General features: G+C 46.6%; 1 protein-coding gene across 1 annotated transcript in view; it reads left to right on the top strand.

Annotated features, from left to right (window-relative positions):
* cacna1fb (calcium voltage-gated channel subunit alpha1 Fb) overlaps positions 1-22,463 on the top strand; it is a 183,032-nt gene that overhangs the window by 102,203 nt on the left and 58,366 nt on the right. Inside the window, exons 27-31 of the mRNA XM_082962277.1 lie at positions 1,881-2,082; positions 2,998-3,156; positions 4,026-4,136; positions 4,696-4,779; positions 16,240-16,368. Of these exons, the coding sequence (XP_082818403.1) occupies positions 1,881-2,082; positions 2,998-3,156; positions 4,026-4,136; positions 4,696-4,779; positions 16,240-16,368 (685 nt within the window). The remainder of the gene's footprint in view (positions 1-1,880; positions 2,083-2,997; positions 3,157-4,025; positions 4,137-4,695; positions 4,780-16,239; positions 16,369-22,463) is intronic.

A 22,463-nucleotide genomic window follows, 5' to 3' on the forward strand; every position in this document is an offset into this window, starting at 1 on the left:
AGACAGACAGACAGACAGACAGACAGACGCAGCTGAATAGAAACACACACCATACTGAACACACTATGGTTTCAAAGGGAGGGGATCTTAGTGGAAAGGATTTCACGTCATCTAGTGGCCATTCTGGGTACTACAGATAATCACAGTGGTCTATAAAAATCTCTGTGTGGATTTATCACATGTAAAATATATGAAACAATTAAATAAGATGATTTGAATGACAAAGCTGTAAAACATTATCCTAAATATAAACCATCAACTTAGTGAATACCGTGGAGTTTAAAATGAGGGTTTCAGCATGAAATATCCTTTACTATTTTGTTTACACACTTTTGTTTATTTGACTGTGTCAATATGTCAATATGTCAATTTGTATTCGATGTCAATGTTTTGGCATCAAACTGGTCAATAGTTGGAAGAGTTGCAGAGTTCATAAAAAAAAAAATAATGCTGTTGTTGATTAGATGCCTTTGTAACAGTGTAGGTTCCGTCCCTCTCTTCGCCCCAACCCGGGCTCAAACCAGGGACCCTCTGCACACATCAACAACTGACACCCCACGAAGCATCGTTACCCATCACGCCACAAAAGCCACGGCCCTTGCAACGCAAGGGGAAACCCTACTTCAAGTCTCAGAGCGAGTGACGTCACTGATTGAAATGCTATTAGCGCGCACCACCGCTAACTAACTAGTCATTTCACATCGGTTACACCACCGCTAACTAACTAGCCATTTCACATCGGTTACACCACCGCTAACTAACTAGCCTTTTCACATCGGTTACACCACCGCTAACTAACTAGCCATTTCACATCGGTTACACCACCGCTAACTAACTAGCCATTTCACATCGGTTACACCACCGCTAACTAACTAGCCATTTCACATCGGTTACACCACCGCTAACTAACTAGCCATTTCACATCGGTTACACCACCGCTAACTAACTAGCCATTTCACATCGGTTACACCACCGCTAACTAACTAGCCATTTCACATCGGTTACACCACCGCTAACTAACAAGCCATTTCACATCGGTTACACCACCGCTAACTAACTAGCCATTTCACATCGGTTACACCACCGCTAACTAACTAGCCATTTCACATCGGTTACACCACCGCTAACTAACAAGCCATTTCACATCGGTTACACCACCGCTAACTAACTAGCCATTTCACATCGGTTACACCACCGCTAACTAACTAGCCATTTCACATCGGTTACACCACCGCTAACTAACTAGCCATTTCACATCGGTTACACCTTTTCTTTCATTAATTTGACTATTTTCTCGCGAACCATCTGGTCTATCTACTAGAAACTCATGGACAATATGGACACCGATATTTAACTTTAGTAAATTGCCAGTAGCTTTGCAATCCTAAAACACACAAAACTGTACACACATACACACACACACACACACACACACACACACACACACACACACACACACACACACACACACACACACACACACACACACACACACACACACACACACACACACAGGTTATGAATATCTTATGTCGCGTCCTCCTATTTTCTCTCTCTCTCCCCTGATCTCTCCCTCCCTCTCTCTCCCTCCCTCTCTCTCTCTCTCTCTCTCTCTCTCCCTCTCACTCTCTCCCTCTCTTTCTCTCTCCCCCTCTCCCTCTCTCCCTCTCTTTCTCTCTCCCCCTCTCCCTCTCCCTCTCCCTCTCCCTCCCTCTCTCTCTCTCTCTCTCTCTCTCCCAATCTCTCTCTCTCCCTCCCTCTCTCTCCCTCCCTCTCTCACTCTCTCTATCTCTCTCTCCCTCTCTCGCTCTCTTTCTCTCTCCCCCTCTCCCTCTCTCCCTCTCTTCCTCTCTCCCTCTCTTCCTCTCTCACTCTCTCAGACTCCTGTATAAGGCGATTGATGCTAATGGAGAGAACCATGGTCCTGTCTATAACTACCGTGTTGAGATCTCCATCTTCTTCATCGTCTACATCATCATCATCGCCTTCTTCATGATGAACATCTTCGTGGGCTTCGTCATCATCACCTTCAGAGAGCAGGGAGAGTCTGAATATAAGAACTGTGAGCTGGACAAGAACCAGGTAACTGCCTGATGTGTGTGTGTGTGTGTGTGTGTGTGTGTGTGTGTGTGTGTGTGTGTGTGTGTGTGTGTGTGTGTGTGTGTGTGTGTGTGTGTGTGTGTGTGTGTGTGTGTGTGTGTGTGTGTGTGTGCGTGTGTGTGTGTGTGTGTGCGTGTGTGTGTGCGTGCCTGCTTGCTATCATCCATCTCGATCTCAACCTCTCTCTCTGTTAAAATAATTTTATATCTTGATGATAATAATCAATAATCAATTCGCCTTGACTAATGCCCAAGGTTTGTAAGACAATGGGTTATAATAATTAGGCAAGGACTCAGCTTTCAGCAAAAGGTTTCTGTAGCTTTATTCATGAGAACGTTCTGAGGTCAGGATAACAAAACAGTCATTATATAGTTCTTGCTTACTTACGCACATGCATTTACACACAATCTGTTGGTGACCTGCAACCCCCATAAACTTCTCACGCTGTTTATCACCTTCTGGCTCAGCCTGTTCCTTTCCTTCAAGGATAGGAACTCTCTGAGGTTTTACTCCCTTGACCATCTGCTTCTCTATCTCTCTATACTAATTGCATACACACATTTCTTTCCCTCTCCAGTAGTTCCTGGACTTTCCGGAACTAATCAGACCAATCGATCCCTACATTGATCATTACATTGATTATTCATTAAACCTGCTGTATGACTAATAATTCATCATGGTTTATTGATTCATTTACATTTATTAGATAATTCTCTTATCACTCTCTCTTTCTCTCGCTCTCCTCCTCTCTCCTCCCTCTCTCTCCCCCTCTCCCTCTCTCCCTCCCTTCATCCCTCCCTCCCTCTTCCTCCCTCCACACCTCCTTCTCCCTCTCCCTCTCTCCCTCTCCCTCTCTCTCCCTCTCCCTCTCCCTCTCTCTCCCTCCCCTCCTAACAGAGACAGTGTGTAGAGTTTGCTCTGAAGGCCCAGCCATTGAAGCTGTACATTCCAAAGAACCCAGTTCAGTATAAGTTCTGGTCGTTCATCCAGTCGACAGCGTTTGAATACGTCATGTTCGTTCTAATTCTCCTCAACACTGTCACTTTGGCGGTTCAGGTAACCCACACACACACACACACACACACACACACACACACACACACACACACACACACACACACACACACACACACACACACACACACACACACACACACACACACACACACAGCAGGCAGCTACCTGTCTGACTGTCTCTACCTGTCTGACTGTCTCTACCAGTCTGACTGTCTCTACCTGTCTGACTGTCTCTACCTGTCTGTCTGACTGTCTCTACCTGTCTGTCTGACTGTCTCTACCTGTCTGACTATCTCTACTCTGTCTGACTGTCTCTACTTGTCTGTCTGACTGTCTTTACCTGTCTGTCTGACTATCTCTACCTGTCTGTCTGTCTGACTATCTCTACTCTGTCTGACTGTCTCTACCTGTCTGTCTGACTGTCTTTACCTGTCTGTCTGACTGTCTCTACCTGTCTGTCTGTCTGACTATCTCTACTCTGTCTGACTGTCTCTACCTGTCTGTCTGACTGTCTTTACCTGTCTGTCTGACTGTCTCTACCTGTCTGTCTGTCTGACTATCTCTACTCTGTCTGACTGTCTCTACATGTCTGTCTGACTGTCTCTACCTGTCTGTCTGTCTGACTATCTCTACTCTGTCTGACTGTCTCTACCTGTCTGTCTGACTGTCTTTACCTGTCTGTCTGACTGTCTCTACCTGTCTGTCTGTCTGACTATCTCTACTCTGTCTGACTGTCTCTACCTGTCTGTCTGACTGTCTTTACCTGTCTGTCTGACTGTCTCTACCTGTCTGTCTGACTGTCTCTACTCTGTCTGTCTGACTGTCTTTACCTGTCTGTCTGACTATCTCTACTCTGTCTGTCTGTGTGTGTGTGTGATTATTCCTGTCTCTCTATGTGTATTATACAGCACTATGAGCAGTCCAAGGTGTTCAGTCATGTGATGGACATCCTCAACATGGTCTTCACTGGTCTCTTCACTGTAGAGATGCTGCTCAAACTGCTGGCTTTACGACTCAGGGTAAGTGCCTAACCCCTAACCCTAACCCCTAACCCCCTAACCCCCTAACCCTAACCCCTAACCCCCTAACCCTAACCCTAACCCCCTAACCCTAACCCCTAACCCCCTAACCCTAACCCTAAACCCTAACCCTAACCCCCTAACCCTAACCCCTAACCCTAACCCCTAACCCCTAACCCCCTAACCCCTAACCCTAACCCCCTAACCCTAACCACCTAACCCTAACCCTAACCCCTAACCCCTAACCCTAACCCCTAACCCTAACCCCCTAACCCCTAACCCCCTAACCCCTACCACTAACCCCCTAACCCCTAACCCCCTAACCCCCTAACCCCTAACCCTAACCCTAACCCCTAACCCTGCTCAGGGTAATCTTCTCACCTATTTTCCTACTATGTTCTTTGTCCTCCTCCCCTCCTCCCCCTCCTCCTCTCCTCCTCCTCCCCTCCTCCCCCCCTCCTCCCCCTCCTCCCCCCCTCCCCCCAATCCTCCCCTCCTCCCCCCCTCCTCGTTTTTTATTTATTGTAAAAAATAACTAATTATCTTTGTCTGTGTGCAGCATTATTTCATAGATGCCTGGAACTCTTTTGATGCTCTGATCGTGGTGGGTAGTGTCGTGGATATTGTGGTGACAGAATTCAGCGTAAGTCCACTGATACACCGGCAATTAAATAACAATATAAAATCGAATCAAATTGCGTCAAATACAACAGGTGTAGACTTTACAGTGAAATACTTACTTACAAGCCCTTTAACAAACAATGCAGAATTTATTGTTAAAGTAACAATATATTTGCAGAAAAAATATTTACTAAGTAAACTAAAGTTTAAAAAAAAGTAACACAATAAAATAACAATAACGAGGCTATATACAGGGGTACGGGTACTGTGTCAATGTGCGGGAGTACAGGTTAGTCGAGGTAATTGAGGTAATATGTGCAGTGCCAGTCAAAAGTTTGGACACACCTACTCATTCAAGGGTTTTCTTTATTTTTTACTATTTTCTACATTGTAGATTAATAGTGAAGACATCACAACTATGAAATAACGCATATGGAATCATGTAGTAACCAAAAAAGTGTAGTATATATTTCAGATTCTTCAAAGTAGCCACCCTTTGCCTTGACAGCTTTGCACACTCTTGGCATTCTCTCAACCAGCTTCATGAGGTAATCACCTGGAATGCATTTCAATGAACAGGTGTGCCTTCTTTAAAGTTAATTTGTGGAATTTCTTTCCTTCTTAATGCATTTGAGCCAATCAGTTGTGTTGTGACAAGGTAGGGGTGGTATACAAGAGAATCCCTATTTGGTAATAGACCAAGTCCATATTATGACAAGAACAGCTCAAATAAGCAAAGAGAAATGACAGTCCATCATTACTTTAAAACATGAAGGTCTGTCTATCTGGAAAATTAAGACATTGAAAGTTTCTTCAAGTGCAGTCACAAAAACCATAAAACGCTATGATGAAACTGGCTCTCATGAGGAACGCCACAGGAAAGGAAGACCCAGAGTTCATTAGAGTTAACTGCACCTCAGATTGAAGCCCAAATAAATGCTTCACAGAGTTCAAGTAAGAGACACATCTCTACATCAACTGTTCAGAAGACACTGTGTGAATCAGGCCTTCATGGTCAAATTGCTGCAAAGAATCCACAACTAAAAACTTGCTTGGGCCAAGAAACACGAGCAATGGATATTAGACCGGTGGAAACCTGTCCATCGGTCTGATGAGTCCAAATTTGCGATTTTTGGTTCCAACCGCCGTGTCTTTGTGAGACGCAGAGTTAGTGAACGGATGATCTCCGCATGTGTATTTCCCACCGTGAAGCATGGAGGAGGAGGTGTGATGGTGCTTTGCTGGTGACACTGTCTGTGATGTATTTAGAATTCAAGGTACACTTAACCAGCGTGGCTACCACAGCATTCTGCAGCGATATGCCATCCCATCTGGTTTGCTCTTAGTGGGACTATCATTTGTTTTTCAATAGGACAATGACCCAACACACCTCCAGACTGTGTAAGGGCTATTTTACCAAGAAGGAGAGTGATGGAGTGCTGCATCAGATGACCTGGCCTCCACAATCACCTGACCTCAACCCAATTCAATCAAATGTATTTAAAAAGCCCTTTTTACATCAGCAGATGTCACAAAGTGCTTATACAGAAGCAATGCAGCCTAAAACCCCCAAACAGCAAGCAATACAGATGTAGAAGCACGGTGGCTAGGGAAAAACTCCCTAGAAAGGCAGGAACCTAGGAAGAAACCTAGAGAGGAACCAGGCTCTGAGGCGTGGCCAGTCGTCATCTGGTTGTGCCAGGTGGAGATTATAACAGAACGTTATAACCTAGGAAGAAACAAGCTAGAGGTAGTGTAGTAAACAGCCAAAGATTTCAAGACTAAAAACGGTAAAAGTAGTAGCCTACAATAAGAAAAAAGTAAAAGTAAAAATACATTTTATCTTATATCTAAATCTGACTTTGTTGCAGGTCATGTTGTTCTCCACAATACCGTCTCTGGTAAACACACATTATATCAAATAACAGCTACGTTTTTTTTCTCACATGCACAGGATATAGAAGGTGTACAGTGCCTTCCAAAAGTATTCACCCCCCCCCCTTGGCATTTTTCCTATTTTGTTGCCTTACAACCTGGAATTAAAATAGATTTTCGGGGGGATTTGTATCATTTGATTTTACACAACAATGGTTAACAGTTTGAAGATGCAAAATATTTTTTATTGTGAAACAAACCCCCCCCCCCCCCCCCCCCCCAAAGTCTTTGCAGAGCCACCTTTTGCAGCAATTACAGCAGCAAGTCTCTTGGGGTATGTCTCTATAAGCTTGGCTCATCTAGCCACTGGGATTCTTGCCCATTCTTCAAGGCAAAACTGCTCCAGCTCCTTCAAGTTGGATGGGTTCCACTGGTATACAGCACTCTTTAAGTCATACCACAGATTCTCAATTGGATTGAGGTCTGGGCTTTGACTAGGCCATTCCAAGACATTTAAATGTTTCCCTTTGAACCACTCAAGGGTTGCTTTAGCAGTATGCTTAGGGTCATGGTCCTGCTGGAAGGTGAACCTCCATCCCAGTCTCAAATCTCTGGAAGACTGAAACCGTTTTCCCTCTAGGATGGTGTTTTCGGGGTGGTGAGAGGTGTTGGGTTTGCTCCAGACAGCGTTTTCCTTGATGGACAAAAAGCTCAATTTTAGTCACATCTGATCAGAGTACCTTCTTCCATGTGTTTGGGGAGTCTCCCACATGCCTTTTGGCAAACACCAAACATATTTGCTGATTTCTTTCTTTAAGAAATTGCTTTTTTCTGGTCACTCTTCCGTAAAGCCCAGCTCTGTGGAGTGTACAGTTTAAAGTGGTCCTATGGACAGATACTTCAATCTCCGCTGTGGCGCTTTGCAGCTCCTTCAGGGTTACCTTTGGTCTCTTTGTTGCCTCTCTGATTATTGCCAGACTTGTTTACGCTGCTGTGCGTTTTTGTTGCCGATCTTACTTTGATACCTGACGGTTTTTTACTTTTTCATTACCGTATATTTTTACTTTTTCCCTCACTCAACTTTTTTCCTCACTCAACTTTTTTCATTCATCCCCGGAGGTTTTATCTGGACATGGTTCGTCAGGACTTCAAACAGCCGAAGCTAAGTAACATTAACATGATGCCTTCTAATTGCAGTCGTTGTATTTATAATATACAGGAGAACGATCGCCTTACGGCAAGGATAGCTGTGCTGCAAGCCCAGCTTCAGACGCGATCGTTAGGCAAGGGTAATTTCAGTGTAGGAAAGGATGAAACAGCGTCTGTGCCACCAGTAAGTACAGATAGTAACGTTAGTATAAACCCCCTCGCACGGTCCCCGCAGCCGGACATCTTTCTCATGGCTTCTGGAGGGAAACGCTGTAGGAATGCTCAACCGGTGTCGCTTATTCAGCCGACAGAAACTTTCAACCGGTTCTCCCCATTAAGCGAGTCGGAGTCGGAGGCCGAGACTTCTCTGGTCTCTACTCCTCCCGTTGTGGGGTCTGAGACGCCGACGGCTCCCACCATTAGCTCTGACAAATTGAAAACCCTAGTCATTGGCGACTCCATTACCCGCAGTATTAGACTTAAAACTAATCATCCAGCGATCATACACTGTTTACCAGGGGGCAGGGCTACCGACGTTAAGGCTAATCTAAAGACGGTGCTGGCTAAAGCTAAAACTGGCGAGTGTAGAGAGTATAGAGATATTGTTATCCACGTCGGCACCAACGATGTTAGGATGAAACAGTCAGAGGTCACCAAGCGCAACATAGCTTCAGCGTGTAAATCAGCTAGAAAGATGTGTCGGCATCGATTAATTGTCTCTGGCCCCCTCCCGGTTAGGGGGAGTGATGAGCTCTACAGCAGAGTCTCACAACTCAATCGCTGGTTGAAAACTGTTTTCTGCCCCTCCCAAAAGATAGAATTTGTAGATAATTGGCCCTCTTTCTGGGACTCACCCACAAACAGGACCAAGCCTGGCCTGTTGAGGAGTGACGGACTCCATCCTAGCTGGAGGGGTGCTCTCATCTTATCTACGAACATAGACAGGGCTCTAACTCCTCTAGCTCCACAATGAAATAGGGTGCAGGCCAGGCAGCAGGCTGTTAGCCAGCCTGCCAGCTTAGTGGAGTCTGCCACTAGCACAGTCAGTGTAGTCAGCTCAGCTTCCCCCATTGAGACCGTGTCTGTGCCTCGATCTAGGTTGGGCAAAATTAAAAATGGCGGTGTTCGCTTTAGCAATCTCACTAGTATAAAGACCTCCTCCATTCCTGCCATTATTGAAAGAGATTGTGATACCTCACATCTCAAAATTGGGTTACTTAATGTTAGATCCCTCACTTCCAAGGCAGTTATAGTCAATGAACTAATCACTGATAATAATCTTGATGTGATTGGCCTGACTGAAACATGGCTTAAGCCTGATGAATTTACTGTGTTAAATGAGGCCTCACCCCCAGGTTACATTAGTGACCATACCCCCCGTGCATCCGGCAAAGGCGGAGGTGTTGCTAACATTTACGATAGCAAATTTCAATTTACAAAAAAAAAAACAACAATGACGTTTTCGTCTTTTGAGCTTCTAGTCATGAAATCTATGCAGCCTACTCACTCACTTTTTATAGCTACTGTTTATAGGCCTCCTGGGCCATATGCAGTGTTCCTCACTGAGTTCCCTGAATTCCTATCGGATCTTGTAGTCATAGCAGATAATATTCTAATTTTTGGTGACTTTAACATTCACATGGAAAAGTCCACAGACCCACTCCAAAAGGCTTTCGGAGCCATCATCGACTCAGTGGGTTTTGTCCAACATGTCTCTGGACCTACTCACTGCCACAGTCATACTCTGGACCTAGTTTTGTCCCATGGAATAAATGTTGTGGATCTAAATGTTTTTCCTCATAATCCTGGACTATCGGACCACCATTTTATTACGTTTGCAATTGCAACAAATAATCTGCTCAGACCCCAACCAAGGAGCATTAAAAGTCGTGCTATAAATTCTCAGACAACCCAAAGATTCCTTGATGCCCTTCCAGACTGCCTCTGCCTACCCAAGGACGTCAGAGGACAAAAATCAGTTAACCACCTAACCGAGGAACTCAATTTAACCTTGCGCAATACCCTAGATGCAGTTGCACCCCTAAAAACTAAAAACATCTGTCATAAGAAACTAGCTCCCTGGTATACAGAAAATACACGAGCTCTGAAGCAAGCTTCCAGAAAATTGGAACGGAAATGGCGCCACACCAAACTGGAAGTCTTCCGACTAGCTTGGAAAGACAGTACCGTGCAGTATCGAAGAGCCCTTACTGCTGCTCGATCATCCTATTTTTCCAACTTAATTGAGGAAAATAAGAACAATCCGAAATTTCTTTTTGATACTGTCGCAAAGCTAACTAAAAAGCAGCCTTCGCAAATGGAGGATGGCTTTCACTTCAGCAGTAATAAATTTATGAACTTCTTTGAGGAAAAGATCATGATCATTAGAAAGCAAATTACAGACTCCTCTTTAAATCTGGGTATTCCTCCAAAGCTCCATTGTCCTGAGTCTGCACAACTCTGCCAGGACCTAGGATCAAGGGAGATACTAAAGTGTTTTAGTACTATATCTCTTGACGCAATGATGAAAATAATCATGGCCTCCAAACCCTCAAGCTGCATACTGGACCCTATTCCAACTAAACTACTGAAAGAGCTGCTTCCTGTGCTTGGCCCTCCTATGTTGAACATAATAAACGGCTCTCTATCCACCGGATGTGTACCAAGCTCACTAAAAGTGGCAGTAATAAAGCCTCTCTTGAAAAAGCCGAATCTTGATCCAGAAATTATAAAAAACTATCGGCCTATATCGAATCTTCCATTCCTCTCCAAAATTTTAGAAAAAGCTGTTGCACAGCAACTGACTGCCTTCCTGAAGACAAACAATGTATACGAAACGCTTCAGTCTGGTTTTAGACCCCATCATAGCACTGAGACTGCACTTGTGAAGGTGGTAAATGACCTTTTAATGACGTCAGACCGAGGCTCTGCATCTGTCCTCGTGCTCCTAGATCTTAGTGCCGCTTTTGATACCATCGATCACCACATTCTTTTGGAGAGATTGGAAACCCAAATTGGTCTACATGGACAAGTTCTGGCCTGGTTTAGATCTTATCTGTCGGAAAGATATCAGTTTGTCTCTGTGAATGGTTTGTCCTCTGACAAATCAATTGTAAATTTCGGTGTTCCTCAAGGTTCCGTTTTAGGACCACTATTGTTTTCACTATATATTTTACCTCTTGGGGATGTCATTCGAAAACATAATGTTAAATTTCACTGCTATGCAGACGACACACAGCTGTACATTTCAATGAAACATGGTGAAGCCCCAAAATTGCCCTCGCTAGAAGCCTGTGTTTCAGACATAAAGAAGTGGATGGCTGCAAACTTTCTACTTTTAAACTCGGACAAAACAGAGATGCTTGTTCTAGGTCCCAAGAAACAAAGAGATCTTCTGTTGAATCTGACAATTAATCTGGATGGTTGTACAGTCGTCTCAAATAAAACTGTGAAGGACCTCGGCGTTACTCTGGACCCTGATCTCTCTTTTGAAGAACATATCAAGACTGTTTCAAGGACAGCTTTTTTCCATCTACGTAACATTGCAAAAATCAGAAATTTTCTGTCCAAAAATGACGCAGAAAAATTAATCCATGCTTTTGTTACTTCTAGGCTGGACTACTGCAATGCTCTACTTTCCGGCTACCCGGATAAAGCACTAAATAAACTTCAGTTAGTGCTAAATACGGCTGCTAGAATCCTGACTAGAACCAAAAAATTTGATCATATTACTCCAGTGTTAGCCTCCCTACACTGGCTTCCTGTTAAGGCAAGGGCTGATTTCAAGGTTTTACTGCTAACCTACAAAGCATTACATGGGCTTGCTCCTACCTATCTTTCCGATTTGGTCCTGCCGTACATACCTACACGTACGCTACGGTCACAAGACGCAGGCCTCCTAATTGTCCCTAGAATTTCTAAGCAAACGGCTGGAGGTAGGGCTTTCTCCTATAGAGCTCCATTTTTATGGAATGGTCTGCCTACCAATGTGAGAGACGCAGACTCAGTCTCAACCTTTAAGTCTTTACTGAAGACTTATCTCTTCAGTAGGTCCTATGATTAAGTATAGTCTGGCCCAGGAGTGTGAAGGTGAACGGAAAGGCTGGAGCAACGAACCGCCCTTGCTGTCTCTGCCTTGCCGGTTCCCCTCTTTCCACTGGGATTCTCTGCCTCTAACCCTTTTACAGAGGCTGAGTCACTGGCCTACTGGTGTTCTTCCATGCCGTCCATGGGAGGGGTGCGTCACTTGAGTGGGTTGAGTCACTGACGTGGTCTTCCTGTCTGGGTTGGCGCCCCCCCCCCCCCCCCCCTTGGGTTGTGCCATGGCGGAGATCGTTGTGGGCTATACTCGGCCTTGTCTTAGGACGGTAAGTTGGTGGTTGGAGACATCCCTCTAGTGGTGTGGGGGCTGTGCTTTGGCAAAGTGGGTGGGGTTATATCCTGCCTGTTTGGCCCTGTCCGGGGGTATCATCGGATGGGGCCACAGTGTCTTCTGATCCCTCCTGTCTCAGCCTCCAGTATTTATGCTGCAGTAGTTTATGTGTCGGGGGGCTAGGGTCAGTCTGTTACATCTGGAGTATTTCTCTTGTCCTATCCGGTGTCCTGTGTGTATTTAAATATGCTCTCTCTAATTCTCTCTTTCTCTCTTTCTGTCTTTCTCTCGGAGGACCTGAGCCCTAGGACCATGCCTCAGGACTACCTGGTATGATGACTCCTTGCTGTCCCCAGTCCACCTGGCCGTGCTGCTGCTCCAGTTTCAACTGTTCTGCCTGCGGCTATGGAACCCTGACCTGTTCACCGGACGTGCTTGTTGCACCCTCGACAACTACTATGATTATTATTATTTGACCATGCTGGTCATTTATGAACATTTTAACATTTTAACATTTTGACCATGTTCTGTTTTAATATCCACCCTGCACAGCCAGAAGAGGACTGGCCACCCCTCATAGCCTGGTTCCTCTCTAGGTTTCTTCCTAGGTTTTTGGCCTTTCTAGGGAGTTTTTCCTAGGGAGTTTTTCCTAGCCACCGTGCTTCTTTCACATGCTTTGCTTGCTGTTTGGGGTTTTAGGCTGGGTTTCTGTACAGCACTTTGAGAATATCAGCTGATGTACGAAGGGCTATATAAAAATAAATTTGATTTGATTTTGATCCTTGCCTGGTCCGTGAGTTTTGGTGGGTGGTGCTCTCTTGGCAAGTTTGTTGTGATGTCGTATTCTTTCCATTTTTTAATAATGGATTTAATGGTGCTCCGTGGGATGTTCAAAGCTTCTGATATTTTTTTATAACCCAACCCTGATCTGTACTTCTCCACAACTTTGTCCCTGACCTGTTTGGAGAGCTCCTTGGTCTTCATGGTGTCGCTTGCTTGGTAGTGCCCCTTGCTTAGTGGTGTTGCAGACTCTGGGGCCTTTCAGAACAGGTGTATATATACTGAGATCATGTGACACACAGGTGGACTTTATTTAACTAATTATGTGACTTCTGAAGGTAATTGGTTGCACCAGATCTTATTTAGGAGCTTCATAGCAAAGGGGATGAAAACATATGCACGCACCACTTTTCCGATTTTATTTTTTGAAACAAGTTATTTTTTTCATTTTCACTTCACCAATTTGGACTATCTTGTGTATGTCCATTACATGAAATCCAAATAAATCTATTTAAATTACAGGTTGTAATGCAACAAAATAGGAAAAATGCCAAGGGGGATAAATACTTTTGCAAGGCACTGTAAACGTTACAGTGAAATGGTTACTCGCATGGTGGAATCTTTTGTTTAGACATGTAGCTAGCTTGCTAGCTAACTAAACAATGAACCATAATGCCAAGCTATATTACCATGCACCATGCCAGCACAGACTGGAATATGTTCCGGGATTCCTCCGATGGCATTGAGGAGTACACCACATTAGACATTGGCTTTATCAATAAGTGCATCGATGACAAACCCCAACCAGAATCCATGGATTACAGGCAGCATCCGCACTGAGCTAAAGGCTAGAGCTGCCGCTTTCAAGGAGCGGGACTCTAACCCAGAAGCTTATAAGAAATCCCGCTATGCCCTCCGATGAACCATCAAACAGGCAAAGTGTCAATACAGGACTAAGATCGAATCATACTACACTGGCTCTGACGCTCGTCGGATGTGGCAGAGCTTGCAAACCATTATAGACTACAAAGGGAAGCACAGCCGAGAGCTGCCCAGTGACATGAGCCTACCAGACGAGCTAAACTACTATGCTCGCTTCGAGGCAAATAACACTGAAACATGCATGAGAGCACCAGCTGTTCTGGAAGACTGTATGATCACACTCTCCGCAGCCGGTGTGAGTAAGACCTTTAAACAGGTCAACATTCACAAGACCGGAGGGCCAGACGGATTACCAGGACATGTACTGCGAGCATGCGCTGACCAACTGGCAAGTGTCTTCACTGACATTTTCAACCTCTCCCTGCCTGAGTCTGTAATACCAACATGTTTTAAGCAGACCACCATAGTGCCTGTGCCCATGAACACTAAGGTAACCTGCCTAAATGACTACCGACCCGTAGCACTCACTTCTGTAGCCATGAATTGCTTTGAAAGGCTGGTCATGGCTCACATCAACAACATCATCCCAGAAACCCTAGACCCACTCCAATGTGCATACCACCCCAACAAATGCACAGATGATGCAATCTCTATTGCACTCCACACTGCCCTTTCCCACCTGGACAAAAGGAACACCTATGTGAGAATGCTATTCATTGACTACATCTACGCGCTCAACACCATAGTGCCCACAAAGCTCATCACTAAGCTAAGGACCCTGGGACTAAACACCTCCCTCTGCAACTGGATCCTGGACTTCCCGCCCCCAGGTGGTAAGAGTAGCTAACAACACAACCACCACACTGATCCTCAACACAGGGGCCCCTCAGGGGTGCGTGGTCAGTCCCCTCCTGTACACCCTGTTAACTCATGACTGCACAGCCAGGCACAACTCCAACACCATCATTAAATTTGCTGATGACACAACAGTGGTAGGCCTGATCACCGACAATGACGAGACAGCCTATAGGGAGGAGATCAGAGACCTGGCCGTATGGTGCCAGGACAACAACCTCTCTCTCAACGTGATCAAGACAAAGGAGATGATTGTGGACTACAGGAAAAAGAGGACCGAGCACGCCCCCATTCTCATCGACGGGGCTGCAGTGGAGCGGGTTGAGAGCTTCAAGTTCCTTGGTGTCCACATCACCAACAAACTAACATGGTCCAAGCACACCAAGACAGTCGTGAAGAGGGCACGACAAAACCTATTCTCCCTCAGGAGACTGAAAAGATTTGGCATGGGTCCTCAGATCCTCAAAAAGTTCTACAGCTGCACCATTTGAGATCATCCTGACCGGTTGCATCACCGCCTGGTACGGCAACTGCTTGGCATCTGACCGTAAGGCGCTGCAGTGGGTAGTGCGAACGGCCCAGTACATCACTGGGGCTAAGCTTCCTGTCATCAAGGACCTATATACTAGGCGGGGTCAGAGGAAGGCCCAAAAAAATGGTCAAAGACTCCAGCCACCCCAGTCATAGACTGTTTTCTCTGCTATCGCACGTCAAACGGTATCTGAGTGCCAAGTCTAGGTCCAAAAGGCAACAGCTTCTGCCCCCAAGCCATAAGACTACTGAACAATTAATCAAATGGCCACCCGGACTATTTACATTGATAACCCCCCCTCCCCCCTTTGTTTTTCCACTGCTGCTACTCGCTATTTATTATCTATGCATAGTCATTTCACCCCAACCTACATGTACATGTTAGCTCGACTAACCTGTACCCCCGCACATTGACTCAGTACCAACCCCCTCTATATAGCCTCATTATTATTATTTTTTACTTTAGTTTGTTTAGTAAATATTTTCTTAACTCTATTTTTTAACTCTATTTTCTTAAAACTGCATTGTTGGTTTTAAGGGCTTTTCAAGGTCTACACCTGTTGTATTCGGCGCACGTGACAAATACAATTTCATTTCAGCTTGTCAACACATTTGTGTCTAAGATATTTCCTTCAAGCATAATTATATTCACAATACACCTGGGTTGAAGGTTTTGGTGTGAAAACAGTTAACATTAAAGCTAGAATCCTTAGTTGCTACAGCCATTTTTGGACTTGAAGAATATTGAAGAATATAACTCATGAGCTTAGCCTCAAAACATGGTTAAAAGTATACATTTGATATCATGGATGGTCAGTCCTTGCATCCATAGTTCTGTCTATGAATTTGAATGAGGTTACATTTCTCCAGCTTCATCCTTTAGCTTTTTAGCGGAACAATCCTCATTGTTTAAATTAAGGATTGCAGCTTTAACCATTGTATCTGTCATCTATTTAACTACTGTATGTTACCTCTCTATCATGTTGATGTGTGTCTCTTTCCTCTGAATCTCTCTCTTTCTCTTTCTCTTCATTCCAGAGCTCTGATGACAGTTCCAGAGTGTCCATCACGTTCTTCCGTCTGTTCCGAGTGATGCGATTGGTCAAACTGCTGAGCAAGGGGGAAGGAATTCGGACGCTGCTCTGGACCTTTGTCAAGTCCCTCCAGGTCAGCGGTCACTAGTGGGTCCGGGACTATTCCCTGACCTGTATGGAATGGAATTATCCCAGACCAACACCCTGACCTGTATGGAATTTTCTGGGATAATTCCATTCCATACAGGTCAGGTTGTTGGTCTGGGATAATTCCATACAGGTCAGGGTGTTGGTCTGGGATAATTCCATTCAGGTCAGGGTGTTGGTCTGGGATCATTCCATTCCATACAGGTCAGGGTGTTGGTCTGGGATAATTCCATTCCATACAGGTCAGGGTGTTGGTCTGGGATAATTCCATACAGGTCAGGGTGTTGGTCTGGGATCATTCCATACAGGTCAGGGTGTTGGTCTGGGATAATTCCATACAGGTCAGGGTGTTGGTCTGGGATAATTCCATTCAGGCCAGGGTGTTGGTCTGGGATAATTCCATACAGGTCAGGGTGTTGGTCTGGGATAATTCCATTCCATACAGGTCAGGGTGTTGGTCTGGGATCATTCCCAGGGTTGATTTTATCTGTCTTATTAAGGCAGGGTCTAAAATCCCATCAATGACGTGAAGGAATGGCTACAGACTTTTCATAACATGAAGTATAAATAAATACATTTGTGTCAGAACAGGGAGTTGGTGTCAGTACAGGAAGTTGGTGTCAGTACAGGAAGTTGTTGTCAGTACAGGAAGTTGTTGTCAGTACAGGAAGTTGGTGTCAGTACAGGTTGGAGAGTTGGTGCCAGTTCAGACCGGAGAGTTGGTGTCAGTACAGGGTTGGAAAGATGGTGTCAGTAAAGGTTTGGGGAGTTGGTGTCAGTACAGGGAGTTGGTGTCAGTAAAGGGAGTTGGTGTCAGTAAAGGGAGTTGGTGTCAGTACAGGGAGTTGGTGTCAGTACAGGTCGGAGTTGGTGTCAGTACAGGTCGGGAGTTGGTGTCAGTACAGGTCGGGAGTTGGTGTCAGTACAGGGAGTTGGTGTCAGTGAAGTCAGGGAGTTGGTGTCAGTACAGGGAGTTGGTGTCAGTGATTGGAGTTGGTGTCAGTAAAGGGAGTTGGTGTCAGTGAGGGTCGGGGCGTTGGTGTCAGTACAGGGAGTTGGTGTCAGTAGAAGTCAGGGAGTTGGTGTCAGTACAGGGAGTTGGTGTCAATGGAAGTCAGGGAGTTGGTGTCAGTTGGGGGCGGGGAGTTGGTGTCAGTGGAAGTCAGGGAGTTGGTGTCAGTGCAGGGAGTTGGTGTCAGTACAGGTCTTGGAGTTGGTGTCAGTACAGGTCGGGAGTTGGTGTCAGTGGAAGTCAGGGAGTTGGTGTCAGTACAGGTTGGGAGTTGGTGTCAGTACAGGTTTGGGGAGTTGGTGTCAGTACAGGGAGTTGGTGTCAGTGAAGGTTAGGGAGTTGGTGTCAGTACAGGGAGTTGGTGTCAGTGGAAGTCAGGGAGTTGGTGTCAGTACAGGTTGGGAGTTGGTGTCAGTACAGGTTTGGGGAGTTGGTGTCAGTACAGGGAGTTGGTGTCAGTGAAGGTCAGGGAGTTGGTGTCAGTAAAGGGAGTTGGTATCAGTAGAAGTCAGGGAGTTGGTGTCAGTACAGGGAGTTGGTGTCAGTACAGGTTCGGGGAGTTGGTGTCAGTACAGGGAGTTGGTGTCAGTACAGGTTCGGGGAGTTGGTGTCAGTACAGGGAGTTGGTGTCAGTGAAGGTCAGGGAGTTGGTGTCAGTACAGGGAGTTGGTATCAGTAGAAGTCAGGGAGTTGGTGTCAGTACAGGGAGTTGGTGTCAGTACAGGTTTGGGGAGTTGGTGTCAGTACAGGGAGTTGGTGTCAGTACAGGTTCGGGGAGTTGGTGTCAGTACAGGGAGTTGGTGTCAATACAGGTCGGGGAGTTGGTGAACATTCTACAAGTGAAAAGGAACAGATTTACTTCTAACTAACCCTTATGGGGCGGCAGGGTAGCCTAGTTGTTAGAGCGTTGGGCTAGTAACCTAAATCCCCGAGCTGACAAGGTACAAATCTGTCGTTCTGCCCCTGAACAAGGCAGTTAACCCACTGTTCCTAGGCCGTCATTGAAAATAAGAATTAACTGACTTGCCTAGTAAAATAAAACATTATCTGTGAAAGAGAGTGACCTGGCTCTACCCATCTTACTGACACCGCCCCCGGTTAGAGGGGAATTAGGCAGCCCAAGAGTTAACACACAGGAACTTTATTTAAACACACTGAAGAAGATGAACATGGAGATGAAAAGGGTAGTGGAGAGGTAACGGAATGGAATGGAATGGCAGTGGAGAGGTAACGGAATGGAATGGCAGTGGAACGGCAGTGGAGAGGTAACGGAATGGAATGGAATGGCAGTGGAACGGCAGTGGAGAGGTAACGGAGAGGTAGCGGAGGGGTAGTGGAGAGGCTGCGGAGAGGAAGTAGAGAGGTAGTGGAATGGTAGTGGAGAGGAAGTAGAGAGGTAGTGGAATGGTAGTGGAGAGGTAGTGGAGAGGCAGCGGAGAGGAAGTAGAGAGGTAGTGGAATGGTAGTGGAGAGGAAGTAGAGAGGTAGTGGAATGGTAGTGGAGAGGAAGTAGAGAGGTAGTGGAATGGTAGTGGAGAGGTAGTGGAGAGGCAGCGGAGAGGAAGTAGAGAGGTAGTGGAATGGTAGTGGAGAGGAAGTAGAGAGGTAGTGGAATGGTAGTGGAGAGGAAGTAGAGAGGTAGTGGAATGGTAGTGGAAAGATAGTGGAGAGGTAGTGGAGAGGTAGTAGAGAGGTAGTGGAGAGGTAGCGGAATGGTAGTGGAGAGGTAGTGGAGAGGTAGTGGAGAGGTAGTGGAATGGTAGTGGAGAGGAAGTAGAGAGGTAGTGGAATGGTAGTGGAGAGGTAGTGGAGAGGTAGCGGAGAGGTAGTGGAATGGTAGTGGAGAGGTAGTGGAGAGGTAGTGTAGAGGTAGTGGAATGGTAGTGGAGAGGTAGTGGAGAGGGAGAGGTAGCGGAATGGTAGTGGAGAGGTAGCGGAGAGGTAGCGGAATGGTAGCGGAGAGGTAGCGGAGAGGTACTGGAGAGGCTGTGGAGAGGCAGTGGAGAGGCAGTGGAGAGGTAGTGGAGAGGTAGTGGAATGGTAGTGGAGAGGAAGTGTAGAGGTAGTGGAGACGTAGTGGAATGGTAGTGGAGAGGTAGCGGAGAGGTAGAGGAATGGTAGTGGAGAGGAAGTGGAGGGGTAGTGGAGGGGTAGTGGAGAGGTAGAGGAATTGTAGTGGAGAGGTAGTGTAGAGGTAGTGTAGAGGTAGTGGAGAGGTACCTACTCAGGTAGAGGAGAGGTAGTGGAGAGATAGCAGAGAGGTATAGGATAGGTAGTGGAGAGGTAGTGGAGAGGTAGTGGAGAGGTAGAGGAATTGTAGTGGAGAGGTAGAGGAGAGGTAGAGGAGAGGTAGTGGAGAGGTAGAGGAATTGTAGTGGAGAGGTAGAGGACAGGTAGTGGAGAGGTAGTGGAGAGGTAGTGTAGAGGTAGTGTAGAGGTAGTGTAGAGGTAGTGGAGAGGTAGCGGAGAGGAAGTGAAGAGGCTGTGAAGAGGCTGTGGAGAGGAAGTGGAGAGGAAGTGGAGAGGTAGTGGAGAGGTAGCGGAGAGATAGCGGAGAGGTAGCGGAGAGGTAGCGGAGAGGTAGAGGAATTGTAGTGGAGAGGAAGAGGAGAGGTAGAGGAGAGGTAGAGGAGAGGTAGTGGAGAGGCTGTGGAGAGGCTGTGGAGAGGAAGTGGAGAGGTAGTGGAGAGGTAGCGGAGACGTAGCGGAGAGGCAGCGGAGAGGTAGAGGAGAGGTAGAGGAGAGGTAGTGGAGAGGTAGTGGAGAGGTAGAGGAATTGTAGTGGAGAGGCTGTGGAGAGGAAGTGTAGAGGTAGTGGAGAGGAGGTAGTGGAATGGTAGTGGAGAGGTAGTGGAGAGGTAGTGGAGAGGTAGTGGAATGGTAGTGGAGAGGTGGTGGAGAGGTAGTGGAGAGGTAGTGGAATGGTAGTGGAGAGGTAGTGGAATGGTAGTGGAGAGGTAGTGGAGAGGTAGTGGAGAGGTAGTGGAATGGTAGTGGAGAGGTAGTGGAGAGGTAGTGGAATGGTAGTGGAGAGGTAGTGGAGAGGTAGTGGAATGGTAGTGGAGAGGTAGTGGAGAGGTAGCGGAGAGGCTGCGGAGAGGCTGCGGAGAGGAAGTAGAGGTAGTGGAATGGTAGTGGAGAGGAAGTAGAGAGGTAGTGGAATGGTAGTGGAGAGGTAGTGGAGAGGCAGCGGAGAGGAAGTAAAGAGGTAGTGGAATGGTAGCGGAGAGGAAGTAGAGAGGTAGTGGAATGGTAGTGGAAAGGTAGTGGAGAGGTAGTGGAGAGGTAGTAGAGAGGTAGTGGAGAGGTAGTGGAATGGTAGTGGAGAGGAAGTAAAGAGGTAGTGGAATGGTAGTGGAGAGGTAGTGGAGAGGTAGTGGAATGGTAGTGGAGAGGTAGTGGAGAGGTAGTGGAATGGTAGTGGTAGCTGAGAGGTAGTGGAATGGTAGTGGAGAGGTAGTGGAATGGTAGTGGAATGGTAGTGGAGATGAAGTAGAGAGGTAGTGGAATGGTAGTGGAGAGGTAGTGGAGAGGTAGTGGAGAGGTAGTGGAATGGTAGCGGAGAGGTAGCGTAGAGGTAGTGGAGAGGGAGAGGTAGCGGAATGGTAGTGGAGAGGTAGCGGAGAGGTAGTGTAGAGGTAGTGGAATGGTAGTGGAGAGTTAGTGGAGAGGGAGAGGTAGCGGAATGGTAGTGGAGAGGTAGCGGAGAGGTAGCGGAGAGGTAGAGGAGAGGTAGCGGAGAGGTAGAGGAGAGGTAGTGGCATGGTAGTGGAGAGGTAGTGGAATGGTAGTGGAGAGGTAGTAGAGAGGTAGTGGAATGGTAGTGGAGAGGAGGTAGTGGAATGGTAGTGGAGAGGTAGTGGAGAGGTAGTGGAGAGGTAGTGGAATGGTAGTGGAGAGGTGGTGGAGAGGTAGTGGAGAGGTAGTGGAATGGTAGTGGAGAGGTAGTGGAATGGTAGTGGAGAGGTAGTGGAGAGGTAGTGGAGAGGTAGTGGAATGGTAGTGGAGAGGTAGTGGAGAGGTAGTGGAATGGTAGTGGAGAGGTAGTGGAGAGGTAGTGGAATGGTAGTGGAGAGGTAGTGGAGAGGTAGCGGAGAGGCTGCGGAGAGGCTGCGGAGAGGAAGTAGAGGTAGTGGAATGGTAGTGGAGAGGAAGTAGAGAGGTAGTGGAATGGTAGTGGAGAGGTAGTGGAGAGGCAGCGGAGAGGAAGTAAAGAGGTAGTGGAATGGTAGCGGAGAGGAAGTAGAGAGGTAGTGGAATGGTAGTGGAAAGGTAGTGGAGAGGTAGTGGAGAGGTAGTAGAGAGGTAGTGGAGAGGTAGTGGAATGGTAGTGGAGAGGAAGTAAAGAGGTAGTGGAATGGTAGTGGAGAGGTAGTGGAGAGGTAGTGGAATGGTAGTGGAGAGGTAGTGGAGAGGTAGTGGAATGGTAGTGGTAGCTGAGAGGTAGTGGAATGGTAGTGGAGAGGTAGTGGAATGGTAGTGGAATGGTAGTGGAGATGAAGTAGAGAGGTAGTGGAATGGTAGTGGAGAGGTAGTGGAGAGGTAGTGGAGAGGTAGCGGAGAGGTAGCGTAGAGGTAGTGGAGAGGGAGAGGTAGCGGAATGGTAGTGGAGAGGTAGTGGAGAGGTAGCGGAGAGGTAGTGTAGAGGTAGTGGAATGGTAGTGGAGAGTTAGTGGAGAGGGAGAGGTAGCGGAATGGTAGTGGAGAGGTAGCGGAGAGGTAGCGGAGAGGTAGCGGAGATGTAGCGGAGAGGTGGTGGAATGGTAGTGTAGAGGTAGTGGAATGGTAGTGGAGAGGTAGTGGAATGGTAGTGGAGAGGAAGTAGAGAGGTAGTGGAATGGTAGTGGAGAGGAAGTAGAGAGGTAGTGGAATGGTAGTGGAAAGATAGTGGAGAGGTAGTGGAGAGGTAGTAGGGAGGTAGTGGAGATGTAGTTGAATGGTAGTGGAGAGGAAGTAGAGAGGTAGTGGAATGGTAGTGGAATGGTAGTGGAGAGGTAGTGGAGAGGTAGTGGAGAGGTAGTGGAATGGTAGTGGAGAGGTAGTGGAATGGTAGTGGAGAGGTAGTGGAA

The sequence above is a fragment of the Salmo salar genome, chromosome 15 (genome assembly GCF_965601325.2).
Source record: "Salmo salar chromosome 15, fSalSal1, whole genome shotgun sequence".
Classification (NCBI taxonomy): domain Eukaryota; kingdom Metazoa; phylum Chordata; class Actinopteri; order Salmoniformes; family Salmonidae; genus Salmo; species Salmo salar.